The following is a 25,926-nucleotide window of genomic DNA, read 5'->3' as shown; positions in this document are numbered from 1 at the left end:
AAACAGCATTTTTTTAAAACTCATCTGTGATTCTATTTTTCACTTTACCTACTTTCAATTTAGTTACCTTACTGCTTTCATGTTCCTTTTTGAACGATTATAAAATTTTAAATGAAAAATATAATACAAATAAATCTATAAAACAAAACAAAATACCTGTTTTTCTCTTCTTTTTGTTTGCAATTTACAGCATATTTTATATACCTTATGTTATTTTTGGTCTTTCCAAAATCAAGGTAGTATACATATTCATTTTTGGCCAAAAAAGTGACCCCCAAAGTGGCAATCCCTGAACTTAATGCTGGTCTAGTGCTCTTCTATTTGCACCAGACAAATTGGAATATTCTGAATGTTTTAGAAAGGTCAAACTAAAGGAATTAAACTCTACCTTGAAAACCCTTTAAAGTAATTCTATCAAGGAATTCTCTAAATGAAGGTAAATATGTTGAAATTGATGAAAAGTATGCTTTCCTACACATTTAATTCTGAATTCTGAAGTATTTTTTTTGTAATTGTAATAAAATTTGTTGATGGCAAATAATTTCTTATTTATCACACAAATTAACAGCATATCACTTGGTGAACATTCTACACAGAAGCAATTTGGATAGAATTAATTCATTTACATTTAGTAGCTTAGAAGATTTGTTTTACCTGTTTAAATGTGAGACATTGCCAAAATTACAGCAGACAACTACAGAGAAGAATAAACCATAACCTTAATATGGGAAGCTTATTTTCATTTTCAAACAAAGTAACAGATAATGTTCTCACACTATTTAAAATGGATGTTACTTACAGCTGCATCTGCAAAGGTCTCTTCATAAAACACTAGCATCAGAGCAAACTGTACAACTGTGTATATCTTTAATAGCTGAGATGCAGATGATGAGAAGGGAACATCTTTCCCAGTTACCTAGGTAGACAAGAAAGAACCATTTCCTTTATATTGCTCCAGACTTATTTCTCTAACTGAAATCCACACTAAGAGAGATATTTAAAAAAATGTACTTGCTATTTTTTTTTAAAAAAAGGCTAACATAATTTTTTTAAAATAGAAACTTGTCTGTAAGTTAGGATACTTTTTTTCCCATTTTGAAAGCATGACAATTATGATGTAGTCTGCCTTAAAGAGCAGCATAAGAACTAATTCAGCGAAATGTGCAAATAATAAAGATAGTCAAAATGAATGGGATGGATCTTCCCTATTTGATAATATGTCCATGATCACATATGACGGCAAAAGCAAAGTAAAAGAAAAAACAGAAGGTGGCCGGACGCGGTGGCTCACACCTGTAATCCCAGCACTTTCCGAGGCCAAGGTGGGCGGATCACTTGAGGTCAAGAGTTCATGATCAGCCTGGCCAACATGGTGAAACCCCATCTCTAGCAATAACACAAAAATTAGCTGGGCGTGGTGGCATGCATCTGTAATCCCAGCTACTCGGGAGGCTGAGGCAGAAGAACTGCTTGAACCCAGTAGGCAGAGGTTGCAGTGAGCCAGGACTGCATGACTGCACTCCAACCTGGAGATGGGGGACAGTCCCAAAAAAACAAAAACAAAAACAAAAACAAAACAAAACAAAAAAACCACACACACAGGGAGAGAAGGTAATCTTGGCAGTGTAGGTAATCATACTTCAAAGAAAAATACTATTTTATTGGAAACAACTTTTGTAAAGTTATTTATTGGAAACTTTAGAAAAGTTATTTCCAATAAACTACATTTTTACTCTAGCATTTGAGTTTCCCCAAAATGCTACACATCTATTTTTTTAATGCAGACTCCAGGACTCATATAACTTTAAAAACAGTATTCACTTTGAGTTATCTACTGACAAAAAGAAAAACAATAAATGGATCATAGCAAACAGGTTTTTGGAGTTTAAATATAAAAATTATTTCACCTATATCAAGTTGGTGGATGTTACACTACTAATTATGAACATAAACAAAAGTGTCTGGGAAACTTACTCCAGGCGGCTTTGGTAACTGAATGAGAAAATGTCATTACTTAGATTAGGATTTTTTCAAAATAGTAATATTTAAATAAAACCTCTTATTTTGTTTTATTTCCTTGAAACATCACAGGCTAATTTTATACACATAGTATCATCCTTGAAATTAAGAGTAGTTTAGTCTTCCTATTGTTTCTGCATTACTATACATAACATTTATTTGATAAGAAATCACAACTTATATTAAAAAGAAACTTCTCGGCCGGGCGCGGTGGCTCAAGCCTGTAATCCCAGCACTTTGGGAGGCCGAGACGGGCGGATCACGAGGTCAGGAGATCGAGACCATCCTGGCTAACACGGTGAAACCCCGTCTCTACTAAAAATACGAAAAAAAAAAAAAAAAAAAAAAAAAAAACTAGCCGGGCGAGGTGGCGGGCGCCTGTAGTCCCAGCTACTCTGGAGGCTGAGGCAGGAGAATGGCGTAAACCCGGGAGGCGGAGCTTGCAGTGAGCTGAGATCCGGCCACTGCACTCCAGCCCGGGCTACAGAGCAAGACTCCGTCTCAAAAAAAAAAAAAAAAAAAAAAAAAAAAAAAAAAAAAAGAAACTTCTCTTTCTTTTTCAGAAGAGTAATTCTGGGTGAAAACTGAGTTTTTCATTTGGATTCCTCTGTTTTAAAGATCTGTTTTTTTTTGTTTTTGGTTTTCAATGTGGTTTCTGCATTTAATTCTTCTACTCTACTATAAAATGAATATAGCTATGGTTTGACCCAAAATCCATACTGTCTCGATGTGACTTTAGATACATCTGTTCTGGGGGCCTCATTTCTTTGCGAGTGGAGTTAAGATTAGACTGACTCATTCCTAAGGTTGCCTCCATCTCTAGTGTTCTAGGACTCTGTGTCTGAGCCGCTTGTATTTGTGAAGTTATGCTCTACACAAAGGCAGGCATTCAAGTGGATATGAAAACCAGCCTCTGTAGCTCTGCTCCACAATCTGGGCTCCCAGGCAAAAGGCAGTGTTCACCTGGGAGAAGGTACTCCTTTAATTGGCACATAGTTGGTGGACACTCACTAAGTTATGCACCACAGGACTGCATCTGACCGGGGGAACATCTTTTTACAGATTTGCATGAAAATAGCATATGTACAGGCTGGCTGTAGACCTGACAATATGAGACTAATCTTCACCATCTCCAATTCTGTGAACTCTATTTACCTCTGGAATTTCTTCACTTAGACCAAGTCTTGGTTTACCTGGACCCCATCCTGGTCCTTTAAATATGACAGACAACTTATTAAAGAATCCAGGTGTGGCCCAGAATGTAGTCCATATGTAAAATAAGTGATGGAACTAGAAAGAATAAAAAAGAGCTTATTTCAAATAAGATAAATAGGACAGAAAGAATAAATACCAAAGATTATGTATATTTTTTATTGTTCAAGGTAATTTACATATATTAAAACATACGTTATGCATGATTAGAGCAACAGAAATTAATGTGTAATTGCATTCTGTGCTGTAATCTATTCTATGTACTGTGTACCATTAAGTGTGTTTCTGTCAGTATTTCTGAAGTTCAATAAAATTGTAATTTTGAAATGTAAAATCAGGGCAATTGTTTAGACAATCAGCAAAGTAGAAAAAAATGAGTTAAAAGGCTTTGCTTCCAATAGAATTAACTAGCACCCGGTGCACTCAACATCCCTCCCTAAGGACACCTTTTCTTTCTTTCTTTTTCTTCAAGACAGAGTCTCACTCTGTTGCCCAGGCTGGAGTGCAGTGGAGCGACTTTGACTCACTGCAACCTCTGCCTCCCGGGTTCATGTGATTCTCCTGCCTCAGCCTCCTGAGTAGCTGGGATTACAGGCGCATGCCACCATTCCAGGCTAATTTTTGTATTTTTAATGGCGACGGAGTCTCACCACGTTGGCCAGACTGGTTTTGAACTTCTGACCTCATGATCCACCAGCCTCGGCCTCTCAAAGTGTTGGGATTACAGGCCTGAGCCACCACGCCTGGCCAATGACACCTTTTCTAAGTGATGCTCAATGGATACAAAAGTTGAACATGGAAACATATAAAGATTGAATATCTGTTTAAAATTTTAAAATATAAATCTTTACTATATTGTGTTACAGACAACACATATTCATAAAAATACTCTAAGTAGTTTGTGATACTAGACTTCTGAGTATTAAATAGTCCGTATTCTGTAATTAGAGATCGAAAAGTTTTCTAATTGAGGCAAAAATTCCCTTTAAGTAGCATAACAGGAATCCCACATTCTTTAAATATCGTGCATTTGACATGGATAGAAGTTAAAAGTGGCCAGGCACTGTGGCTCACACCTGTAATCCCAGCACTTTGGGAGGCTGAGGCGGGCGGATCACAAGGTCAGGAGATCAAGACCATCCTGGCAAACATGGTGAAACCCCATCTCTACTAAAAACGCACAAAAAAATTAGCCGGGCGTGGTGGCGGGCGCCTGTAGTCCCAGCTTCTCGGGAGACTGAGGCAGGAGAATGGTGGTGTGAACCCAGGAGGCGGCGGAGCTTGTAGTGAGCAGGGATCGCGCCACTGCACTCCAGCCTGGGTGACAGAGCGAGACTCCGTCTCAAAAAAAAAAAAAAAGAAGTTAAAAGTGTGCCCACATGTGATAGGTGTTCAATAAATGTTTGCTATTTATGACATATATATGATCATAATGCACCAAGAGACTAAAAAGACTCCTAGAGGTTGAGCATCAGCTATAGACTCTAGAGACGAGTTCTATGATAATTATAGAAAGAAATTAATGGAGAAAGAAGTTTTGGCTTTATCAGAATTTGTGATTTTGCTAGTATTTTCATTGTGTTTTGAATGAGTTGAACCATTAAGATTACAAAAAATAACTTAAGAATTTATTAAAATATCATAATAAGGAATCTGAAGCAATTAAGAAATAATTTAGAACAACCATTTATGCCTAATGTTCCATTATTGGAACGCTAAGCATGTGGGAGTTATTTATATCCTACTACTCAAGGTCATCGCCAAGGTCTAATTGGAAAAATTCAAAAAATTGCAAGCTCAGGCATAAATGGTTAATGGAATAGATCTGAGGAATAGGTAAATGATAGGCGGAAACTTCACCTGGGGCTTTGCAATAATAATGATACAGAAAACTAATGTGCTTATAAGTTATAATGTACATTAATATACTTATCTGTTTTTTAATTTTGGAAACTGACTACAGTTTTTTTTCTATCATTCTAGACACAAGCCATGAAAAATACATGGTAATGTTTTAAATGAAAATATTGTTTTTCACTTATTTATTTCCCAGTGCTCTGAAAATGTGCGATACCAAAGGAGGGCAAGGTGAATTATTTATGCCTAATAATAAGGAAAACAAACAAACAAACAAAACCCTATGTCTGTTGGAAGTCATCCTAAGTTGCCTTGATGCCTCTGCAGAATAGGTGAGAAATTTACCTGTATATAAAGGAATGGAGGTGAAAATAAGTGAATGTTTTTGTAAGTTCAAGTATTCCTAATTATCACAACTTGCCGGCTTGACATTTCTGACAATATAAGTGAACATGTAAAACACTAAACCTTAGACCCACTTGTGACAATTACAATGCTGAAGGAAATGTGAGGGGAAAGACCTGGAGAATTGAACCTAACACGGTTTCAGCAGCTGTCCATAAATACCTGTGATTTTCTGACCACCGTTCCTTTCAAAATACTAATCATCCCACTATTTGTGCAGCTCTTATTGTATTTAATATTCACTTTCTCATTCTGTCTCAGTTATAAACCCCCTTTTTCTCAGCAAGACTGTACACTCCCAAAGCCTTGCCTCTGAAAGAAATCACCCACCAACCAGCAGCACTGGCATCATATAGGTGCTTGTTTAGAAACACAGGATCTTGGAACAGACCACAAAACTACTGAACAGAATCTGCATTTTAGTAGGATCCTCTGATTCACATGCACATTAAGTTTATAAAATTCTGCCCTAGAGGATAGAGATGAAGTTATCTATCTCTTTTTTAATGACTGCAATAAGGAGACCACTCCTATATGAAGAAAAGGTAGCTTTCAATGTACTCTTTCTCAATTGGTTTTATTTACACAAAGCTTATTATTAAGAAAGGATCCAAAATATTTGCTTATATTCTCCTGAGAGATGGATCATATTCTTAGTAAGTCTAATCAAGATAGAGACACAGAGAGAAATGCCACGTAGTTGAGAAGAAAGAAGAGAGATAATTACCTTTCTTCTTTTGGTGTACGAGGAGATAAAAATACCTTTCACTGAACAACTGAAGGCAATCTGTTACGGCCTTTTATGTAAAGAGGTAGCACAGTGTATAGGTTAAATTGAATTCAGCCAGTCTTGGGCTTAGCTTTCAACCCACCTTGGTTAAGCTTACAGCTAACAAGTTTTGTAATTTTGGGTGAATTATTTAAATTCTGGGAACCTTGGTTTCCTCCACCAGAAAATGGGAATGAAAAGAGCCACTGCTTTATAAGGTTTTAGTAATAGCTACATTAAACATTTTTCTGCTGCGCTGTTAGCAGTGCACATGGTAGAAGCCCAATAGACGTCAACAATTTTGTTATTTCAACTTTCACTGAAACTCAAAGTAGTCTGGAAAAGCTGACCCAACATAAGCCAGTAATTTCCTCACTTACCGAATGTTGTAACCAGTCCCCTGAACAGAGCTGTCATTGACCAACCTCTTCAGCTTTTCAAGTATTCTTATCTTTTTCTCATTTACGAGTGCCTAACCCCAGGAGTATTTGTGGTGGTCTGACTCTGACAGAGCGGAGCTTCACAGACATTCCTGATTTCTCTAGTGCCAACCATTGAGACCAATGAACAACCAGTACCACATGTCTAACAGAAAACTGGTCCAGTCCGACAAGTCTTAGCAAGTGAGGTAATGCACAGACTTAACCAATCTGTAATAGTTCCTGACACTTGGGTCCAAGAAGAGTAACGCAAAGCCCTCATGTTGAATTTCTAACCAGAGTCATGCACCCTGGAAACAAATATTTTTCTTACTGTGGGTTCAGCCTTAATTATACATGTTACTATTGCTCCTACTGAATACATGAATATATTTCAGGTCCATTCTGAGAAAGGATATGTTTAGAAGCCATTTTCTTTGTCATTCTAGGCAGTAGACATATTTGGAAATTAGTTATTTTAAAATATATTTTGCCTGATTTGATTCAAACTTTTGTTTGTGTGATAGAGTTATATCTAAATTTTTTATAGTTAAAAACTTTTTTTCAGGTTAGTATAATATACTATCACTTTTCAACAGCTGATTTTTCTCTTAACTGTAAGATTTATGAAATGATATAAATGCAGAAAAAATAAAAAACAAGTATGTTACCTGCACTCTGATTGGTTCAAATGTATTAATGGGATGTGTTAAGCCATATACAACTTTTTCATTTTCTGCTTCAAATGTCCCTGGAAGATAAATATTCAGGATATGAGATTTGGCTTCCTGTAATTGAGGGAGATGATTTAATTTTTTGATTTTAATACATTTTACTTACCAAAAATTCTATCCCAAATAATAAGAACACCAGCAAAATTTTTGTCTATGCAATAACGATTTCTGCCTATGAGACAAAATATTAGAAAATTTTTTTTCAGAAAAATAGTTATGCTTTTTGAGATAGCTTCATCTTGTTTTTAGAACATATTCATAAAATTCAGATTTAAGCAAGAGTATAATTTCCCTGGAAATGTCTTCTCATTTACAACATCAGATTTTATTCTCTAATAAAGGAATTTTTATTTTTATTTTTCAATTAATTGTACTAAAAAGGGGAAGTGTTTTCTTAAAGCTGTATGTATGTTTTCTTGTCACCATTTTTCAGTATAAAATGGAATAAATGTAAATAATTTTTTCAGGACCTTTAAATAAAAATTAAGAATGAAATGATATCAAAAATTACAAATAAGAAATAAAATAAGGAAACAATGTATGTAAATGTGTTTTTATTTTAAATTTTTGATGAGATGTCTCTCTATCCCTTTTCTCTGCATCTGTTTCAGGAAGGAAATTTTCTACTTAGAGTGAGACTTGACTAGTTTTTTGAAGATCATAAAAGCCATAGTAAAAAATAAACTACCCTTAATTTTTTCAAAACTCATATCATATGTATTTTCCTACTGCCAAATAATCAAATTATAATGTAAATAACTGGTTATTATTTATTTAATACATTTTTTATAAAACTTAAGTAGACATGATGATATCCATATGACTGTAAATCTAAAGAAAAAGAATAATTAATTAACCAAACCACAACCCCAAGAAACTCAACTATCCTGAGTTCCCATTCCTTTTCCTGGTTTCCATGTATGCAACTGCACATTTGAATGCACAGATACAAGGAAAAATCTCCCATAGTGTAAAAGTAGAGATAGATTGGCTGAACAGATGCAGACACTGTTGCTATATACATGGTTTATATAATGGTTCTGAATTAGTAAGGAAGAATTTTGCCCCTTAAGGAACATTTGGCAATTTCTGGAGACATTATTGGTAGCCACACCTGGGAGGGGATACTAATGACATCTAATGGGTGGTGGCTAGTGAAGTTGCTAAATTTCCTACAGTGCACAGAACATCCTCCACAACAAAGAAGTATCTGTCTCAAAATGTCAACAGCGCTGAGGTTGGGAAACCCTGATATAAGCAGGTGGGAGTGTAGGAAAATGCAGTCAGAGGAAATAGCATCTGTTTCGTTTTGTAATGTGGACTTGTTCTTCTTGGCTCCTTCTATTTCCTTTTATATGGAAGGAACTGCAAGTGTATAATCCCCTTGGCCTCTCCACTTCCTTACTAATTAGAGATGCTTCTTGACTTACGGAGAGGTTATGTCTCAATAAACCATCTAAATTGAAAAACATTGAAAGTCAAAAATGCTTTTAATCAGGGTGTGGTGACTCAGGCCTGCAATCCCAGCATTTTGGGAGTCCGAGGTGGGCGCATCACCTGAGGTCAGGGAGTGTGAGACCAGCCTGATCAACATGGTGAAACTCAGTCTCTACTAAAAATACAAAAATTAGCTGGGCTTGGAGGTGTGCACCTATAATCCCAGCTACTCAGGAGACTGAGGCAGAAGAATCGCTTGAACCCAGGAGGTGGAGCTTGCAGTGAGCCGAGATCGTGCCACTGCACTCCAGCCTGGGCGACAGAGTAAGACTCTGTCTCAAAAAAAGAAAAAAAAAAAAAAAGCTTTTAAATAAGCCTAATCTACTGAACATCATAGCTTAGCCAAGCCTGCCTTAAATGCGCTCAGAGCACTTATATCAGCCTGCAATCTTAGGCAAAAATCATCTAATACAAAGCCTATTTCATAAGAAAGTGTTGAATATCTCACATGGTTTATGGAATATGGTACCAAAAGTAAAAAAAATAGAACGGCTATATGGGTTCTCAAGGTATGGTTTCTACCGAACATGTATCACATTTGCATCATTGTGAAAGTGGAAAAATCAGAAGTCGAACCATCATAAATCAGGGACTTTCTGTCCTCCCTGGAGTTGGAGAATGACTGTTGAGTTTCTAAGAGGAAGTCGCTTGTGCTCTCTGCCCTGGCCTCTCCTCCTGTGGAAGCCTGTGCTTCTGCTCGGCTCCCTGCCATAAACATAGGGCCCTGCCCTTCTTGGAAAGGCAGGGCTTCAGGGATTCAGGGTTGCCGAGGAAGACTAGAAACATAAAAACAGAACAATAGCACTTACTCACGTATTTATTTTACTGGCTTCCTTCTCTCAGTATTGTTTGTGAGATTTATTCATGTCATTGCATATAGCAATGGTGTGGGCATTTTCATTGTTATATCATTTTCCATTACATGTATGATATAAAATTTATCTGTTCTACTGCTGAAAAACATTTGAATTATTTCTGTTTTTTCTGTCACAAATAATGCTGATATGCACGATTGCTCTATAGGGCTCAGGGTACACAATGTGAACATTTTTGTTATTACTTAAGTTGGTGTCTTTAAACCTTAGGCACTAGCCACTTGGGATTTTCTCCTTGTCAGGGAAACACAGCTTATATTGAGATTGTTCAAGGCCTTAGGCAGGAAGGTTTATTGGGCTCTCCTTAAATCAAAACAGTTTTCAAGACCACTAACTCTCTGCCTGTAGATAGGAATGACCTTCAGCCCTGGGTCGAGGAGTAGCCTTTGACAGAATCCTTTAAAACATAAAATGTGCATCTCCTCAGCTGGTTAAATCATTTTCTACTATAATGGAGCTATGATTTAGGTAGAATGAAAAATCCAAAAGTCAGATAGATAAATCCCCCTACTCCACCCCACCAGTTCATACTTCGGAGATGAGGCTTGTACCAAAGAAGATAGAAATGAAGAAACTATATTTATTTGTAAAACATGGGCTGACTATATTGGGGGATTGTGATTAAATGAAGTAAGGCAAATAATAATGTAATTTTTAAAGAAATTAAGAGGAAAAGAGAGAAGAAATAGAACTTCCTTACCATGATGAACCCTATGATGGCTAGGAGTATTAAGAATCAGTTCCAAAGGACCAAGGTTATTGATGACCTGTTTAAAACAGAAGGAATATTTATACATACAGTTATCATTAAATGTGTATTAGTATATAAATACTCACATTAGAAACTCACATAAATTAAGAGATATTGCAAGTTTCAGGGTTGGTATCAGAGAGTGGAAAAAAGTTCCTCTGAAATCTGGAATTCATATAAAGACAATAGTAATCTCAAAACTCTATTCTGAGAGGCAGCATGGTGAGTATGGTGTCATGGTTAAGAGCTAGACTTTCAGTTCAGCTTCAAGAATCTCCACTTATTACTGTGTGATCCTGGGGAAATGACTAGGTTTTCATATCTCAATTTTCTCATCTTTAAAATGGAAATAGTAACATATCTACATAATAATGTTGTTCCGAAGATTATTAATGTTACTGTATTACATACCACTATCACCAAAGCACAATTCCCTTAGGTTTCATGTTGTGTTACAGTTTTTGCCTTTCAACTATGGCTTTGATTATTTATGAGAGCAGGGCATTACTAGGAGAGTGAAAACACTGTGTTATGTTTCCTGGAGTTACTTCACCCTGTAATCAGCCATGCAGCAACAACTTAATATTGTATCAGTAATCTATTACATTAGGGTGATCCTACTCATTCAAATAGAATACTAAATCATCTCTTACCTTTCAAGGCATCCTCTACCATTACATCTTAGAGGTACAATTCAAAGTCAAATATGTAAAAGGGCCTTTTTTCACAATTAAAGTTACTTCAGTATCTAGTGCCTTACTTTCTAATTAATTCTCACAACATTTCTTAGTAAGAATCCCCTAGTTCTGAGTCTGTAAATTCTAAAAATCGTAGGAACCAGGTAGGTGTCATGAAAAAAGTACAGCAGCCCACATGTAAGACATTTGGTATCTTATATTAATAATATTGAACAACTTGAACATCCACCAACCATGGCAGATACCAAGATATTTTACTTTTCTTTATTCACAATCTAAACTGATTTGTTAGAGCCTACCAATGAGAAAATCAATACATTGTCACGATATTTTAAGACATGACTCACTTTTAGGGTTAGCTTCCATTTGCAGGACATATGAGGAATAAAGAAATGAGTTAAATGATGCTAAAGGGAAAAATAGTCACTGACAATTATGACGCTGATATGAATTTGATAGTAAGTCAGTGCTGTGGGAAGAAATAGAGAGAGATGGGACTGTTTAAGATGAAAAAATATTTAACACACATAACTAAATTTAAGGTGTACACCTTGTTTAGATATTGATTTGAACAAACCTAACATAAAAGACATTTTATAGGCAATAAAGAAAAATGTATTATAAACAGGGTGTTATTAATAGATGATAGGAAAAATATTATTTTCATTGGGAGTTATAAAGGTATTGCCATTGTGTTAGAAGATGTGTTTGTTTAGAGTTGTATAACTGAAATATACATGAGAGGAGATCCAGATTTTGCTATGAAATATTTTGGCAATGAAAAAAGAAAGAAAAAAAGGATAACTGATGCAAATAAATCAAAATCTTGAGTTTTGAAACAAAATGATGGAGATATATAAATTTATTCTGTTATTCTCTAATTTTATGAATGTTGGAAAAAATTTAAGTTAAAAACTTAAACAGAACAAATTGCTAGTAATGTCCATAAATGCTCACTAAGCCAACTGGAAAATAATAGATTGCCTAAGTCTCAGACATATTTCTAATTCAAAACTCTTTATCTAGTAGGGTTTAATTATTGTTTGGCAATCTCTGATTAAAACACCCAATTTACAGTTGCTCAATAAATGTGAACAGTTAGGGTGACCATACCATATTCAGCTTGTAGCATCATGTACCCTCTTGAAATGGAAGCTGTGGCAATGTTGCCACATGTCAAAACTTATCCTTCTCTGGGAAAGAGGCCATCAACATCTCTCCATTAGGCACATTGTTTACCCACCTGAAAGAGACAGTTCTTGCCTCTCTCCCTGTTGCCCAGCTGCTAAAGGATTTCCAGTTTCCATTACAGAACAGACAGAAACATTTGCATGCAAAATAATGTATACTGTATTTTATGTGTCAGTTTAGCTCTCCCTCCCTTCCTCCTTCCTCCCTTTTCCTTCCTTCCTTCCTTCCTTCCTTCCTTCCTTCCTTCCTTTTTTCTTTTCTTCCCATCCCTCTCTCTCTCTCTGTCTTCCTTTTCTCTAAGGTCCTATCCACTATTTTTAAAATTATTTCCATGAGAGATATATTTTGACCTCCAAACAGCAGAACTTTTGATTAATTCATACGATGGAGCTCATTTATATACCAAAGATTATCTGTGTTTTTAATTTCAGGAGTTTAAACTACCATGAATATATAGTTCTTATAAGAGAATACATTCCAATGAAATAAAGCACAAGAAGCATTATCCCACAAATACACTGTTAATAACCAGGAATTGGGAAGAAGGTATAGATGAATAACCCTGTATTTGATTGGACTACATTGCTCTCTACTTGGTGAAAAACTATTTGTTAAGAAGAATGGTGAAGAATAGAGAACAAGAAAGTGGGGATCCTCAGCAGTCTGGACATTGAAATCTGATGCTTTGATTGGGCTTTGTATCTATGGCAGAGAACCAGATGAGAAAGGATAAAACCATTTTACCCTTGTTTGTCCCTTTGGTGCCTAACATGTGTTACAAAAACAAACAACAAATGTGGGTGGAGAGGACTACACTGACCAGCTTCTGCTCCCCAGATGCATTTCTGATCCTAGGCCCTGGCGTGTGTGCAGCCAGATGTAAAGCCACACAAATGGTGAGTGCATGCAGATGACTGGAGCCTTGGCTGAGTGCACTATTTTTTTTAATGTCAAGCCCTTTTTCGCAGTGAAAATCTTTTGCTCCTGCAGGCTAAAGGATGGTGATACCAACATTGAAAGTTCCTTTTTAAAAAAATAGTTAAAAGCCAAGTACAACACAGTCAACCACAGATAAATTTCCTGGTAGTGCCTATGAGTACCTTGGAGCTGGGGAAGACCACCTCTGAGTGAGAAATGATTCATCATTCCGACAGCCCAGTCAGAGCCTCTCATGTAAAAAACCCTTCCAATTCAAAGTCATGGAGAATTCATTAATATTTAATAAGGGTTGAGCATAACGACTTAATTATCGCCTACTTTTGCAAATTCAGCCATTTGGCAATTCGACGTCTAGCTTTGAATCACTTCCTGAAAATATGTTACTCTGGGAATAATTGTAGCAATTCTCATTTTTAGAAGTTATTTGTTTGTGTTATTTTTTAGACATAGATGCGTTTATTTAAATTATCAAATTTTAGGACATACAGAGGGCTTCAAAATAACATAGTCCAATACTTCATTATTTAAAAAAAACCCATAAAACTGAAGCCTAGAGAGGTTAAACTACTAGTTTAAGTTTAATCAGGTTGGAATAAGCCCTAAACCCTTTCCGATTTCAGCTCATGAATCTTTCTACTTATCTATCATATTGTTTTTAAGACATACAGCAATTTTTCATTGAATAAAAATACTTTAAACTTTTAGAACTTTAATAGAAAATGATAATTCCTTTTCTATTTCATATTAGTTAAAATGATGCCAAGTATTTATAAAGATCCCAGGGATTTCAGCTTCTAAAGCTTCCCATATGGTATTTTAGGGATTTTTGGCTGCTCCTTTGGTCTCTGAAGCAATGCTCTAAATATTGTATTCTGTAACTGGTTTTTCCTTGGTCTTATAACTTGAGAACTATGGATGCCTAGAAGCGCCATGACGGGTTTCAGAAAGTCAGAAAAACCCTGAAGTTTTAGATGACATTTTGTAAATAAGTGCCTATGATATTTTTCTGGGGAGAAATTCTAGCATTTCTATTATATACTGAAAAGAAAGCATGAGTTCGTAAAGGTTTAAGAGCCAATGTCCTAAACAGAGTTGACTAGGTTATTTACTTTGCCTTTCTTATTATATTGTGTTGTCAGTTTACAGATCAGTAAAACCTGAGTGCTATTTTCTCATCCAAACTTCACAGAAACTTAAACATTTTTTTAGCTCATTTCTTAAAATTGTTAAATTTTTCAGACTATTCCTTAAGCTGTTTTATTTGTATAGTAACAAATTATAAATATATACATAATACAAATAACAATTTTGTAACAGTAAGCTCCATGATGATTCACTTTCATTCAACAAAAATGCTCTGGACAATTTGTTGGAATGATCACAAACTCCTCATTTCTTCCTCTCCAATCTCTGGTGGAAGTGAGAAAGGAGAGTTAAATATAAAAGCAAGAGAAGAGGGAGCCATGAGACCGTTGTTATCTCATTATGTCATTTCCCCCTGACCAAAAATAAAACGAAGCCAAATAAAAAGACTCCTTGTAATGAACCAAACATTGTCCAAACCTTTCAGAGTTCAAAGCCGTTCACATTCTTTCTGGAGAGTGATTTCTAATGTTCTCTTTCTTCTCCGACTAAGACATTAACCTCCTAAAAGCTTCTGGAATCCTGCTTTTTCTCCAAGATCAATTCTCCAAGCATCCTTCTTGATTTTCCCAAGGAGAGTTTTGTTTTCCTTTCTCTGGATGCATATTGAGAGATCATTAATTCTCATGTCTTCCAGTTCTGCGTGCTAGTTATTTGTTTTCATTTCTCATACTATATTGCAAGTTTCATGAGGATGAAAATTGTGCCTTACCATTCTCTGTGTTTCTCAGGTCACATACAACATTGGTTACACATCGTGATTGTTTGACAATAGTATATCAACAGATAAATCCCTCTTACTCCTCTCACACTCTTGTTTCTTTATAGCGGTGGTTCTCAAATTGGGGTGATTATCATCCCCAGGCAATTTTGGCAATGTTTGGAGATAATTTTAGTTGTCACAGCTGGGAAAAGTGCTACTGGCATCTAGTGAGCAGTGGTTGGTTTAGTGCTGTTAAATATTCCACAAGGAATAGGACAAGTCCCCACAATAAGAATTATCTGGTACAAAATATCACTAGTGCTCAAGTGGAGGAATTCTGCTTTGTGGATATGGGGGTCTTTCTGTGCTCCAGACCTTTACTGTTCAGGAGGAAAACACTGCATAATTTCTGTGTTCTAATCTGGGAGTTGGTGGGAGGAATGCCATAGGGAGTGAGTGTGGTGGTCATTACCAGGGCCAGAGGCAAAGCATGAGTCTGGAGCTCTTGGAGTTTGAAGCCAGGAGTGAAAGTCCAAGCATGATCTTTAATCAAGTGAGTTGGGCAAGTTAAGATAAAAAGCTAAAATGAAGGAGCCAAAACAAATAAACAAACAGAACAAACAGAAAATCACAGAGCAAGCAACTGTAAAACTGGATAATGAGGTGGTGAAATTTCGGTGATCATTGGCAAGTGAATACCATAAATTATTTTTATATTATCTGAGTTCAGTTTTAGGAGAGCTTCAGTTTCAATTGAAAGTAGCCAGAGATGGAAAAGTGATTATGAAATTTCTTTTGAGAATCCTTATGACCCTCCTTACCCTGCACTCACACATTAAGTTGAATAATGTAGAGACCTAAAAGATTCATGAAACTCCCATTGTATCTAGGTGACCAGTCTGAAATAATTTTCCTAGGGAAATTGATAAGCTATGTACATGTGATAAATAATTAAATGCTTACTCTGAACTGATCACAGTTTTTTTCATGATACAATTTTTAGAAGTTTTCTCACTGCCTTATATTACCTAAAAAACATAATTCTGTGTCTTGTGTCTTTCCCATTTAAATTGAAAAATACTGGAGTTGAACTCTACAAAGCATCCAAATAAATATAGTAAATAACAGTCTGTTTGAAATTAGTTTTTATTCAATTAACATATTCCATTCTATATAATTCATAATTATTTCTCTTTTCCTTTGATTGGAAACATTGAGTAGTTAGATTTTTGTGGCTTGATTAAAAGTAGAGATGCAATTAACTGGTGATTTTAGTTAGAGAACAAGACTTATCTTCATCAAAAGTATTCAGTTTGTTCAAAACAAATTATTTTCTTTGTTTGAATTGCTTGGAAATTTGCCTCCTCTTACCTCATTCTGACTATTGAGGTTGGCGAAGAGACTTTCTAAATATTGGGAATGCCCATAATATTATTATTCAATTTTTACATCTGCAAATGGATACTAAAATACTAGAATATGTTAATGAAAAGTCATAGGAATATTTATAACCACTTACTTTTCAGAAAGAAGGCATGCATCTATGGTTAATTGTAAAGTTCATTGCAAATCAAAGATGCTTACAAAAATTTATGATTCTTGTCTGAGAGGGAAAAATCATAATAGGGAAAATATATCCTAAAAAGCATGTGTTTTACAGAACCCTCTTTATAAACATGCATGTGCAAAATGATATGTTAAATGCTGAGGAATGACTGGGTTTGGGTGAAGTGAAATGAAATCTCCGCAGTAGGATAAATGTCTGCATTTAGATGAGCATAGGTTAGAGTGACAACATTGACTATAACTAGTCAAGACTTCTCGTTATAACGTCATGCATGATTGATGTTCCAGCGGAGTGCAGACCACTGTGGGTCTCCTTATTCACTGTAGCCAGTATTTAAGGGAAATACTAAGCCAGCCTCTCATACATGTATTATCTGACAGGAAAAATCTTTGTCATGTTAGATTCAGCTGAGAAAGATATGCTTAAAATAAAGTTTGAAAATGACAATTTTTAAAGACTAATTTTCAGGTAAATTAGTGACAAGATTCCGTGTCAGCCAAGTCTAAAATTAAATGAATAATTACGCCATAATTACTTGGCTTTTTCCTGGCCAATTTTCTTCTCCCACACCTCACTTCTGTTCCTCCACCTCCTCTTTCATTTTTTTTTCTCTATCTTTCTCTCTCTCTTCTTCTTCTCTTTTTTGTTCATTTATTCTTTCATCTATCTATATCCATCTATCTTATCTATCTACACATGTGTGTGTTCATATGTACAAAAATGTATTTGGAAATTAACTATAGGCTCATGCATACTTATCTAAAAAGTGTGTAGTAATAAATAAATATTTCTGTGCTCCTTCAATAAGATATTGCCATATTTATTCTCATTTGCAGATGGAAAACCTGAAGGGCACAAATATTATGTAGTATAATCATATATTTAACCTTATTAAATATATTTGCCATATATACTAAATATTAAATATATATTCAAATACTGAACAGTTACTTCTTTAAGTACCAACCTACCAGTAAGAGTTTTCTATCAACACTAGCAACAATCTATTTCAGAGCGTTAAAACCTGTATTTATAAATTCTTACCAGAAACTCTTACTGAACGCTATTTGCATAACAAGAGAGCAAGGAGTCTCTTTTCGGCCAGTTCATTTATTCTGCAAATATTTATTGAGTTTCTAGGGACTTCACTAGGTTTTAAAAGTAAAAAGAAATGAGGTAATACACAAGCATTGCCTGAAGCAAATTTACACTCCAAAGGCTCCTTCAATGGAAAGTTAAAACTATATCAGAAAAAAAGATTTTACAAACAAGTTACCTTTTCCACATAATTTTGTTTTCTCTTGGGACTGTTTTAAAAAATCACTCATTTTTCTTTCTTTTATAATTGCTATTTCACAGTAGAGATATTTGAATTTATAATAAATTTGAAGTTATAATTGGCCCAAGCATTGTCTAATAAGAAGCAAATTGAGTTCCCTTTCCAAGTCTCAAGCTGAAAATTACTTTTAGTGTTGATGTGTGCTTTTATTTAGTTTCCCGTAGTGCAGCTTTGCAATAATCTCATTGATTATTCCTGAAGAGAATTTAGATTATTCTTTCTTGCTCATAAATTTCTTCAACTGATTATACAGAAATTGAAAGAATCTGTATGGATTTCATTTATTCTCTGGTTATTTATTGAGTACAAGGTACTGCGGGAAGATCTTTCGAGAGGTCACAGAGTGGAACAATGGAAATTACATTTTAGTGTCGCTAACTTTTCTATTTATTAACTTAAAAGTAGAATGAATGACAATGTCAGCATTTATTGTTTGAATATACATAAAATATGCTTTTATACTATCAATAAAATCTACAGCAATTCTCATTTAAAGTTTTAGAAAAAGAATAAGATCCGCAAACACTGTAAGTCAACATATTAAAACAGTTTCTTGTTCTGAATTAGTTGATCTTTAAACACTTATTGTTTTACTTGTTACAAGCTTAATCAACCTGAACGTTTATGGATACATTTATATTATAGAGCATCTGGTGATGAAATGTAAAAATGAAATCTTAATTACTTCTTCCACTATTTCTGCTGTGTTAATTCAAGACAACCACACAAGTATTTAGACAGATGGTAGTGGTGGCCATATTAGCCTCTGATTTATCTACAGGGAAGGAAGAGAAAGCAGAACTCTTAGGATATGTGCTTGTCTGCCTAGTTTCACACTTTGAAATGCTGGACAAATCCTGATTTATTCACGGCCAAATGTTTTCCTATTTGATTAGGCAGTTTTCTACTTCAGTAAGCATGTAATATGGAGGTAGCTGAATTTCCACACTAAGGAGTGAAAAAACAATAGTTACAGTTTGGAAATAAAACAATCTGGAGGAATCAGGACTGTTGGGATCATAAAGAGCTTCATAGGGAGTAAATTTCTGATGAATCCATACCACAAGGTTGAAGAGTTAAAGGCTTAGTTTTAATGAAGAATGGGACCAGGTTATGTTTATACAATAAACAAAAGTTTTAAAGGACTGCGTTTATAATAAATTATCTTGAAGGCTGATTCTTGTCACTTATGATTACATTATTCCTCAAACAAAACCACAAGAGCAGGACAAGTTAGCATTTTATTTGAATTTGTTTCAGCATATCTTTTGAATAACACTTTTGGTTTCTACTTGGAAAAATGAATACAAGTAACTGTTAAACATGTTCCCTCAAAAGAGAATAAGTTATTTTGTTATTTTTAAACAACACAGAGTAAATTTACAGAAGAAAAACTGGAAACATTTATAGGTTTAACCATCCCAAACTTCATTCTTATGTAACATCATTTTATATTTACAAGTTTAGGCATCCAGTGATAAATGGAATCATGCTGGTATGAGTAATAATAACATTATATGAAAAGAAGGCAACTGATAAACTGGAAGGTTAAGCAATCCATGTCCAAAACTCCATTCCACAGTATTATGGTGCAAGCTCCATACTTTTGACTGTTTCTAAAACTCACTGTGTTATGACTGCCATTATGATCATATTCCCAATTTCAGGTGTGACTTCTACTGATTAGTCAGCAAATGTTAATTGATTACCAACCATGTGCCTGACATCATCTGAGCGTTAGATACTTTAGTAAACAAAGCAAATATGAATCTACATTTCAGCTTCCATTCTCTCCCCCTCTCTTTTTTTTTTTTTTTTTAATTTATAAAGAAAAAGAAGTTTAATGGACTTGCAATTCCACATGGCTGAGGAGGCCTCACGATCATGGTGGGAGATGAAGGACAAGCAAAGGCACATTTTACATGGTGACTGGCAAGAGAGAGCATGTGTAGGGGAACTCCCCTTTATAAAACCATCAGATATCATGAGATTTATTCACTGTCATGAGAACAGCATAGGAAAGACCCACCACCATGATTCAATCACCTCCCACCAGGCCCCTCCCATGACACATGGGAATTATGGGAACTACAATTCAAGATGGTATTTGAGTGGGGACACAGCCAAACCATATCACCTGGTTTTAATGTTTGTTCCTCTACTTTTGCCAAATGCCTGAGGCCACTACCAGCCTGAGATCCTTTTCAAATAAAATTGGAGGTTGATTATCTTGTCTATGTGAGTAGTGGAATTCTGACCTGAGATCTGCAAGTTGCTAGGGTTTTGTTTTGGGTTTTGTTTTGTTTTCAGACAGATTCTTGCTCTGTTGCCCACACTGGAGTGTAGTGGTGTGATCTTGGCTCATTGCATCTTCTGCCTCCTGGGCTCAAGCTATCCTCCTGCCTCAGCCTCCTAAGAAGCTGGGACTCCAGGCAAGTGCCACCACGCTTGTTAAATTTTTAAATTTTTTGTGTAGAGCTGAGGTCTCACTATATTGTCCAGGCTGGTCTCAATCTCCTGGCCTTGAATGACCCTCCCACCTCAGCCTCCCAAAGTGCTGAGATTACAGGTGTAAGCCACCATGCCTGGCCATTGGTAGGTTTATGACTAGGGAAGTATTCCCATCATTTTTTTCTTTTTACTGTGAAACTGCCTTTTTCATACTCATCCACTGAAACTATCGTTTTGTAGAGACTCCTGGCTTTATGCAGGGATCTTGTCCATCTCTTACCATCCTTGTACCAGCTCCAAAGCTTTATCTCTAGTTTACTAGTGCAGATGGATCACTAGTACTTTGGTGCATGGTTTGGTATCAAGGTTCTCCTTTTTTAAAAATTATACTTGAAGTTCTAGGGTACATGTGCACAACATGCAGGTTTCTTGCATAGCTATACATGTGCCATGTTGGTTTTCTGCACCCATTAACTCACCATTTACATTAGGTATATCTCCTAATGCTATACCCCCCTTCCCCCACCACACGACAGGCCCCGGTGTGTGATGTTACCCTTCCTGTGTACCAGTGTTCTCATTGTTCAATTCCCACCTATGAGTGAGAACTTGCAGTGTTTGGTTTTTTGTCCTTGCAATAGTTTGCTGAGAATGATGGTTTCCAGCTTCATCCATGTCCCCACAAAGGACATGAACTCATCCTTTTTTATGGCTGCATAGTATTCCATGGTGTATATGTGCCACATTTTCTTAATCCAGGCTATCATTGATGGACATTTGGGTTGGTTCCAAGTCTTTGCTGTTGTGAATAGTGCCGCAATAAACATACGTGTGCATGTGTCTTTATAGCAGCATGATTTATAATCCTTTGGGTATATACCCAGTAATGGGATGGCTGGATCAAATGATATTTCTCGTTCTACATCCTTGAGGAATCGCCACACTGTCTTCCACAATGGTTGAACTAGTTTACAGTTCCACCAACAGTGTAAAAATGTTCCTATTTCTCCACATCCTCTCCAGCACCTGTTGTTTCCTGACATTTTAATGATTGCCATTCTAACTCATGTGAGAGATGGTATCTCATTGTGGTTTTGATTTGCATTTCTCTGATGGCCAGTGATGATGAGCATTTTTTTCATGTGTCTGTTGGCTACATAGATGTCTTCTTTTGAGAAGTGTCTGTTCATATCCTTTGCCCACTTTTTGATGGGGTTGTTTGCTTTTTTCTTGTACATTTGTTTGAGTTATTTGTAGATTCTGGATATTAGCCCTTTGTCAGATGAGTAGATTGCAAAAATTTCCTCCCATTCTGTAGGTTGCCTGTTCACTCTGATGGTAGCTTCTTTTGCTGTGCAGAAGCTCTTTAGTTTAATTGGACCCCATTTGTCAATTTTGGCTTTTGTTGCCATTGCTTTTAGTGTTTTAGACATGAAGTCCTTGCCCGTGCCTATGGCCTGAATGGTATTACCTAGGTTTTCTTCTAGGGTTTTTATGGTTTTAGGTCTTGAATCATTTTTTGTATGAGGTGTAAGGAAGGGATCCAGTTTCAGCTTTCTACATATGGCTAGCCAGTTTTCCCAGCACCATTTATTAAATAGGGAATCCTTTCCCTATTTCTTGCTTTTGTCAAGTTTGTCAAAGATCAGATGGTTGTACATGTGTGATATTATTTCTGAGGGCTCTGTTCTGTTCCATTGGTCTATATCTCTGTTTTGGTACCCGTACCATGCTGTTTTGGTTACTGTAGCCTTGTAGGATAGTTTGAAGTCAGGTAGCATGATGCCTCCAGCTTTGTTCTTTTGACTAAGGATTGTCTTGGCAATGCGGACTCTTTTTTTGGTTCCATATGAACTTTAAAGTAGTTTTTTCCAATTCTGTGAAGAAAGTCATTGGTAGCATGATGGGGATGGTATTGAATCTATAAATTACCTTGGGCACTATTGCCATTTTCACAGTGTTGATTCTTCCTATCCACGAGCATGGAATGTTCTTCCATTTGTTTGTGTCCTCTTTTATTTCATTGCGCAATGGTTTGTAGTTCTTGAAGAGGTTCTTCATATTCCTTGTAAGTTGGATTCCTAGGGATTGTATTCTCTTTGAAGCAATTGTGAATGGGAGTTCACTCATGAGTTGGCTCTCTGTATGTCTATTATTGGTGTATAGGAATGCTTGTGATTTTTGCACATTGATTTTGTATCCTGAGACTTCTCTGAAGATTCCTGGTCACATACACCCTCCCAAGACTAAATCAGGAAGAAACTGAATCACTGAATAGACCAATAACAGGCTCTGAAAGTGAGGCAATAATTAATAGCCTACCAACCAAAAAAAGTCCAGGACCAGACGGATTCACAGCCGAATTCTACCAGAGGTACAAGGAGGAGCTGGTACCATTCCTTCTGAAACTATTCCAATCAATAGAAAAACAGGGAATCCTCCCTAACTCATTTTATGAGGCCAACATTATCCAGAGACCAAAGCCTGGTAGAGACACAACATAAAAAAGAGAATTTTAAGCCAATATCCCTGATGAACATGGATGCAAAAATCCTAAATAAAATACTGGAAAACCTAATCCAGCAGCACATCAAAAAGCTTATCCACCATGATGAAGTGGGCTTCATCCCTGGGGTGCAAGGCTGGTTCAACACACGCAAACCAATAAACACAATCCAGCGTATAAACAGAACCAAAGACCAAAACCGCAAGATTATCTCAATAGATGCAGAAAAGGCCTTTGACAAAATTCAACAGCCTTTCATGTTAAAAACTCTCAATAAATTAGGTATTGATGGGATGTATCCCAAAATAATAAGAGCTATTTATGACAAACTTACAGTCAATATCATACTGAATGGGCAAAAACTGGAAGCATTCCCTTTGAGAACTGGCACAAGACAGGGATGCCCTCTCTCACCACTCCTATTCAACATAGTGTTGGAAGTTCTGGCCAGGGCAATCAGGCAGGAGAAAGAAATAAAGGGTATTCAGTTAGGAAAAGAGGACATCAAATTGTCCCTGTTTGCAGATGACATGACTGTATATTCAGAAAACTCCATCGTCTCAGTCCCAAATTTCCTTAAGCTGATAAGCAACTTCAGCAAAGTCTCAGCTTCCATTCTCAAATATCAGATCTCTTTGTCATCTATTATAAACTGTTATTCGTTAAAAATATTTTCAGATACTAATATTTTGAAGTCAAATATTATATAATACATTCTCAACCACTAGATTAGAATCTATAAGGACTTACACGTCTTAAGTTCATTTGCCCTGTCATTTCCATTTGCATAGCTTCCTGCTAAGGACAAGCCATCTTACTAAAGCATATCTGTTCCCTTGTCCTCTTAGGGATTAAAAATATATACATTATTAATACATCCATTCTGACTCAGGTCTTTCCTATGAGTATATTCTTCTTGTCGCTTTTTCTGCCTCCTGCCAAGAAACAAACATATTGTAGAGAATCTACTTAACACAATCAGTGCATTCATTCATTAAAAAGATGTTTGCTGGTGGTGATCTAAGTTTTGTACACTGGGAAAACAAAAATTAATACAACATAGTTATTATCCTCAAGAAGTTTACTGTCAGCTCCTACTTTCATGATGCTCAAAATTTATTCCATTTACATTCAGTCTAATGCTTGTTCAAAATGCAAATTCCTACCTTCACTCACCAGAGATTTATTTCATGTGGTTCTTGGAAGGGAGCAGTCATTCTATAACTTGATAAGATATAATGTGAGTACTTACACTCACATTATTCTGATGCATGCAGGAGACCCTACCCTTGCTCAGTTCTAGTTGTGACTTTATGAACCAATTCCAAAATGTAGTCATTTGACTTTTTCAAAATAAGTACTATTCATTGAAAACATATTATGTTCCAAACTATGAGCTTTACATTTGTTATTTCATTAATCTGCATAACACTCTTATGGATGAGTATGACTACTGTTACTTAACAGATTTGGAAGCAAGGTCAGAGAGTCTAAATAAAGTATAAATAAGTAAAGTAATGAGACATAGACCAGGAGATATAGTTGGGAGGTGGTACACAAAGAACATGAAAGGAATTTAGACTTTATTCAGCAAGCAATAGAACATCACTAAAATATTTTCATCAGGACTGGCCTCTAGAAATAGGTTAGATTTTAAGAGGGGGGAAGTAAATGTGGGTAAAGTATACACAATTATTTGGTACAGGAAGAATTACAACTGATCTCGGCCTTAGCCAATGACCTTGATCTTTTAACTCTACCATATCAGTTCTTTATGAACTCTGCTGCCACCCACCAGGGTCTACCGAGTGAAACCCAGATAAATGTATTGTTTGAGGAAGAAGTGTGACAAGTGAATGAAGTATGGTCAAAATTTATCTCCCATGCATGCTGTGTCGCCTGATATAAATCATAGAATATCAACGTTCTTAGCCTTAAAAGGAAAGAGATTTGCTCACAGAGTTTGGTGAATATAAAAAATTTAGTTTTCTGACTTTCTAGTAAATTTCTGGAATGGTTTCCTGCTGCATGTATGTCTACCTATACCCTTAAAATAAAGCCCTATTACTGAATTCATTCTTTACGACCTGTAAAACTTTAATTATCCTTCAGAGATTCAAATTATTTTGTGAAAATTAAGTGAGCAATTTTTGCTTGGCACGTACTAGATGCTTAATACATGGTGGCTATTTATTACAACATTAAGGTCAGAAATGACCATTGTAGGGGAAACTGCATAGTGTAGTAGATTAGAGCAAATAATATGGAGTCTGACTACTTTGTACAAACCCCAGGTTTGATACTTACTAATCATATGGCCCAGGGTGAGTTACTCACTATATTTAATTGGAGGTAATACCACTACAAATTCTAATGAGTTGTTACGAAAATTTAATGTTAAAATACTTCCTGAAAAATCGTGAGTACTGGATACACTCACAATAAAATAAACAATAAATAAATAAATGAATAGAAATGATACTCATTAAATTTTCTTTGGAATATGTCAGACCAATTCTCAGTAACCATAAGTAACTGAGAATTCTTGGACTGAGACCACGGTAACTGTGCTTCTAAACTTCAGTCCTTTTAAAATATATTCTTCAAAATTAGCTACATCTTCATAAAGAAAATTATAACTCATTTTCCACCATTTAATTTTTTTATTAAGTACATCAGACTAGAATACTTAGTCTTATGTGTAGTAACAAGATACTACAAGATTAGCCATAGATTCTCACTAAATGTCTGCAGACCACAGTAATTGAAATATTTTCAAAAATATGTTGAACTTGTCAAATGTAATAATCTGTATATTAATCAGTTTATAGATCAGAAAAAATAAATAACA

At 35.7% G+C, this 25,926-nt stretch overlaps 1 protein-coding gene across 4 annotated transcripts in view; it reads right to left on the bottom strand.

Moving 5' to 3' along the window:
* The window catches only part of AGMO (alkylglycerol monooxygenase), a 356,657-nt gene that overhangs the window by 184,576 nt on the left and 146,155 nt on the right, over positions 1 to 25,926 (bottom strand). For 2 of the 4 annotated variants that reach the window (XM_005550068.5, XM_005550067.5), the window contains exons 6-10: positions 10,488 to 10,554; positions 7,522 to 7,587; positions 7,353 to 7,432; positions 3,175 to 3,309; positions 800 to 916 (exon numbers count right to left, since the gene is read on the bottom strand). In XM_005550068.5, the coding sequence (XP_005550125.2) occupies positions 800 to 916; positions 3,175 to 3,309; positions 7,353 to 7,432; positions 7,522 to 7,587; positions 10,488 to 10,554 (465 nt within the window). The remainder of the gene's footprint in view (positions 1 to 799; positions 917 to 3,174; positions 3,310 to 7,352; positions 7,433 to 7,521; positions 7,588 to 10,487; positions 10,555 to 25,926) is intronic. The other 2 variants (XM_074036594.1, XM_065542253.2) reach the window with 1 other exon arrangement.

The sequence above is a fragment of the Macaca fascicularis genome, chromosome 3 (genome assembly GCF_037993035.2).
Source record: "Macaca fascicularis isolate 582-1 chromosome 3, T2T-MFA8v1.1".
Classification (NCBI taxonomy): domain Eukaryota; kingdom Metazoa; phylum Chordata; class Mammalia; order Primates; family Cercopithecidae; genus Macaca; species Macaca fascicularis.
This window is presented reverse-complemented; position numbering and strand designations above follow the sequence as displayed.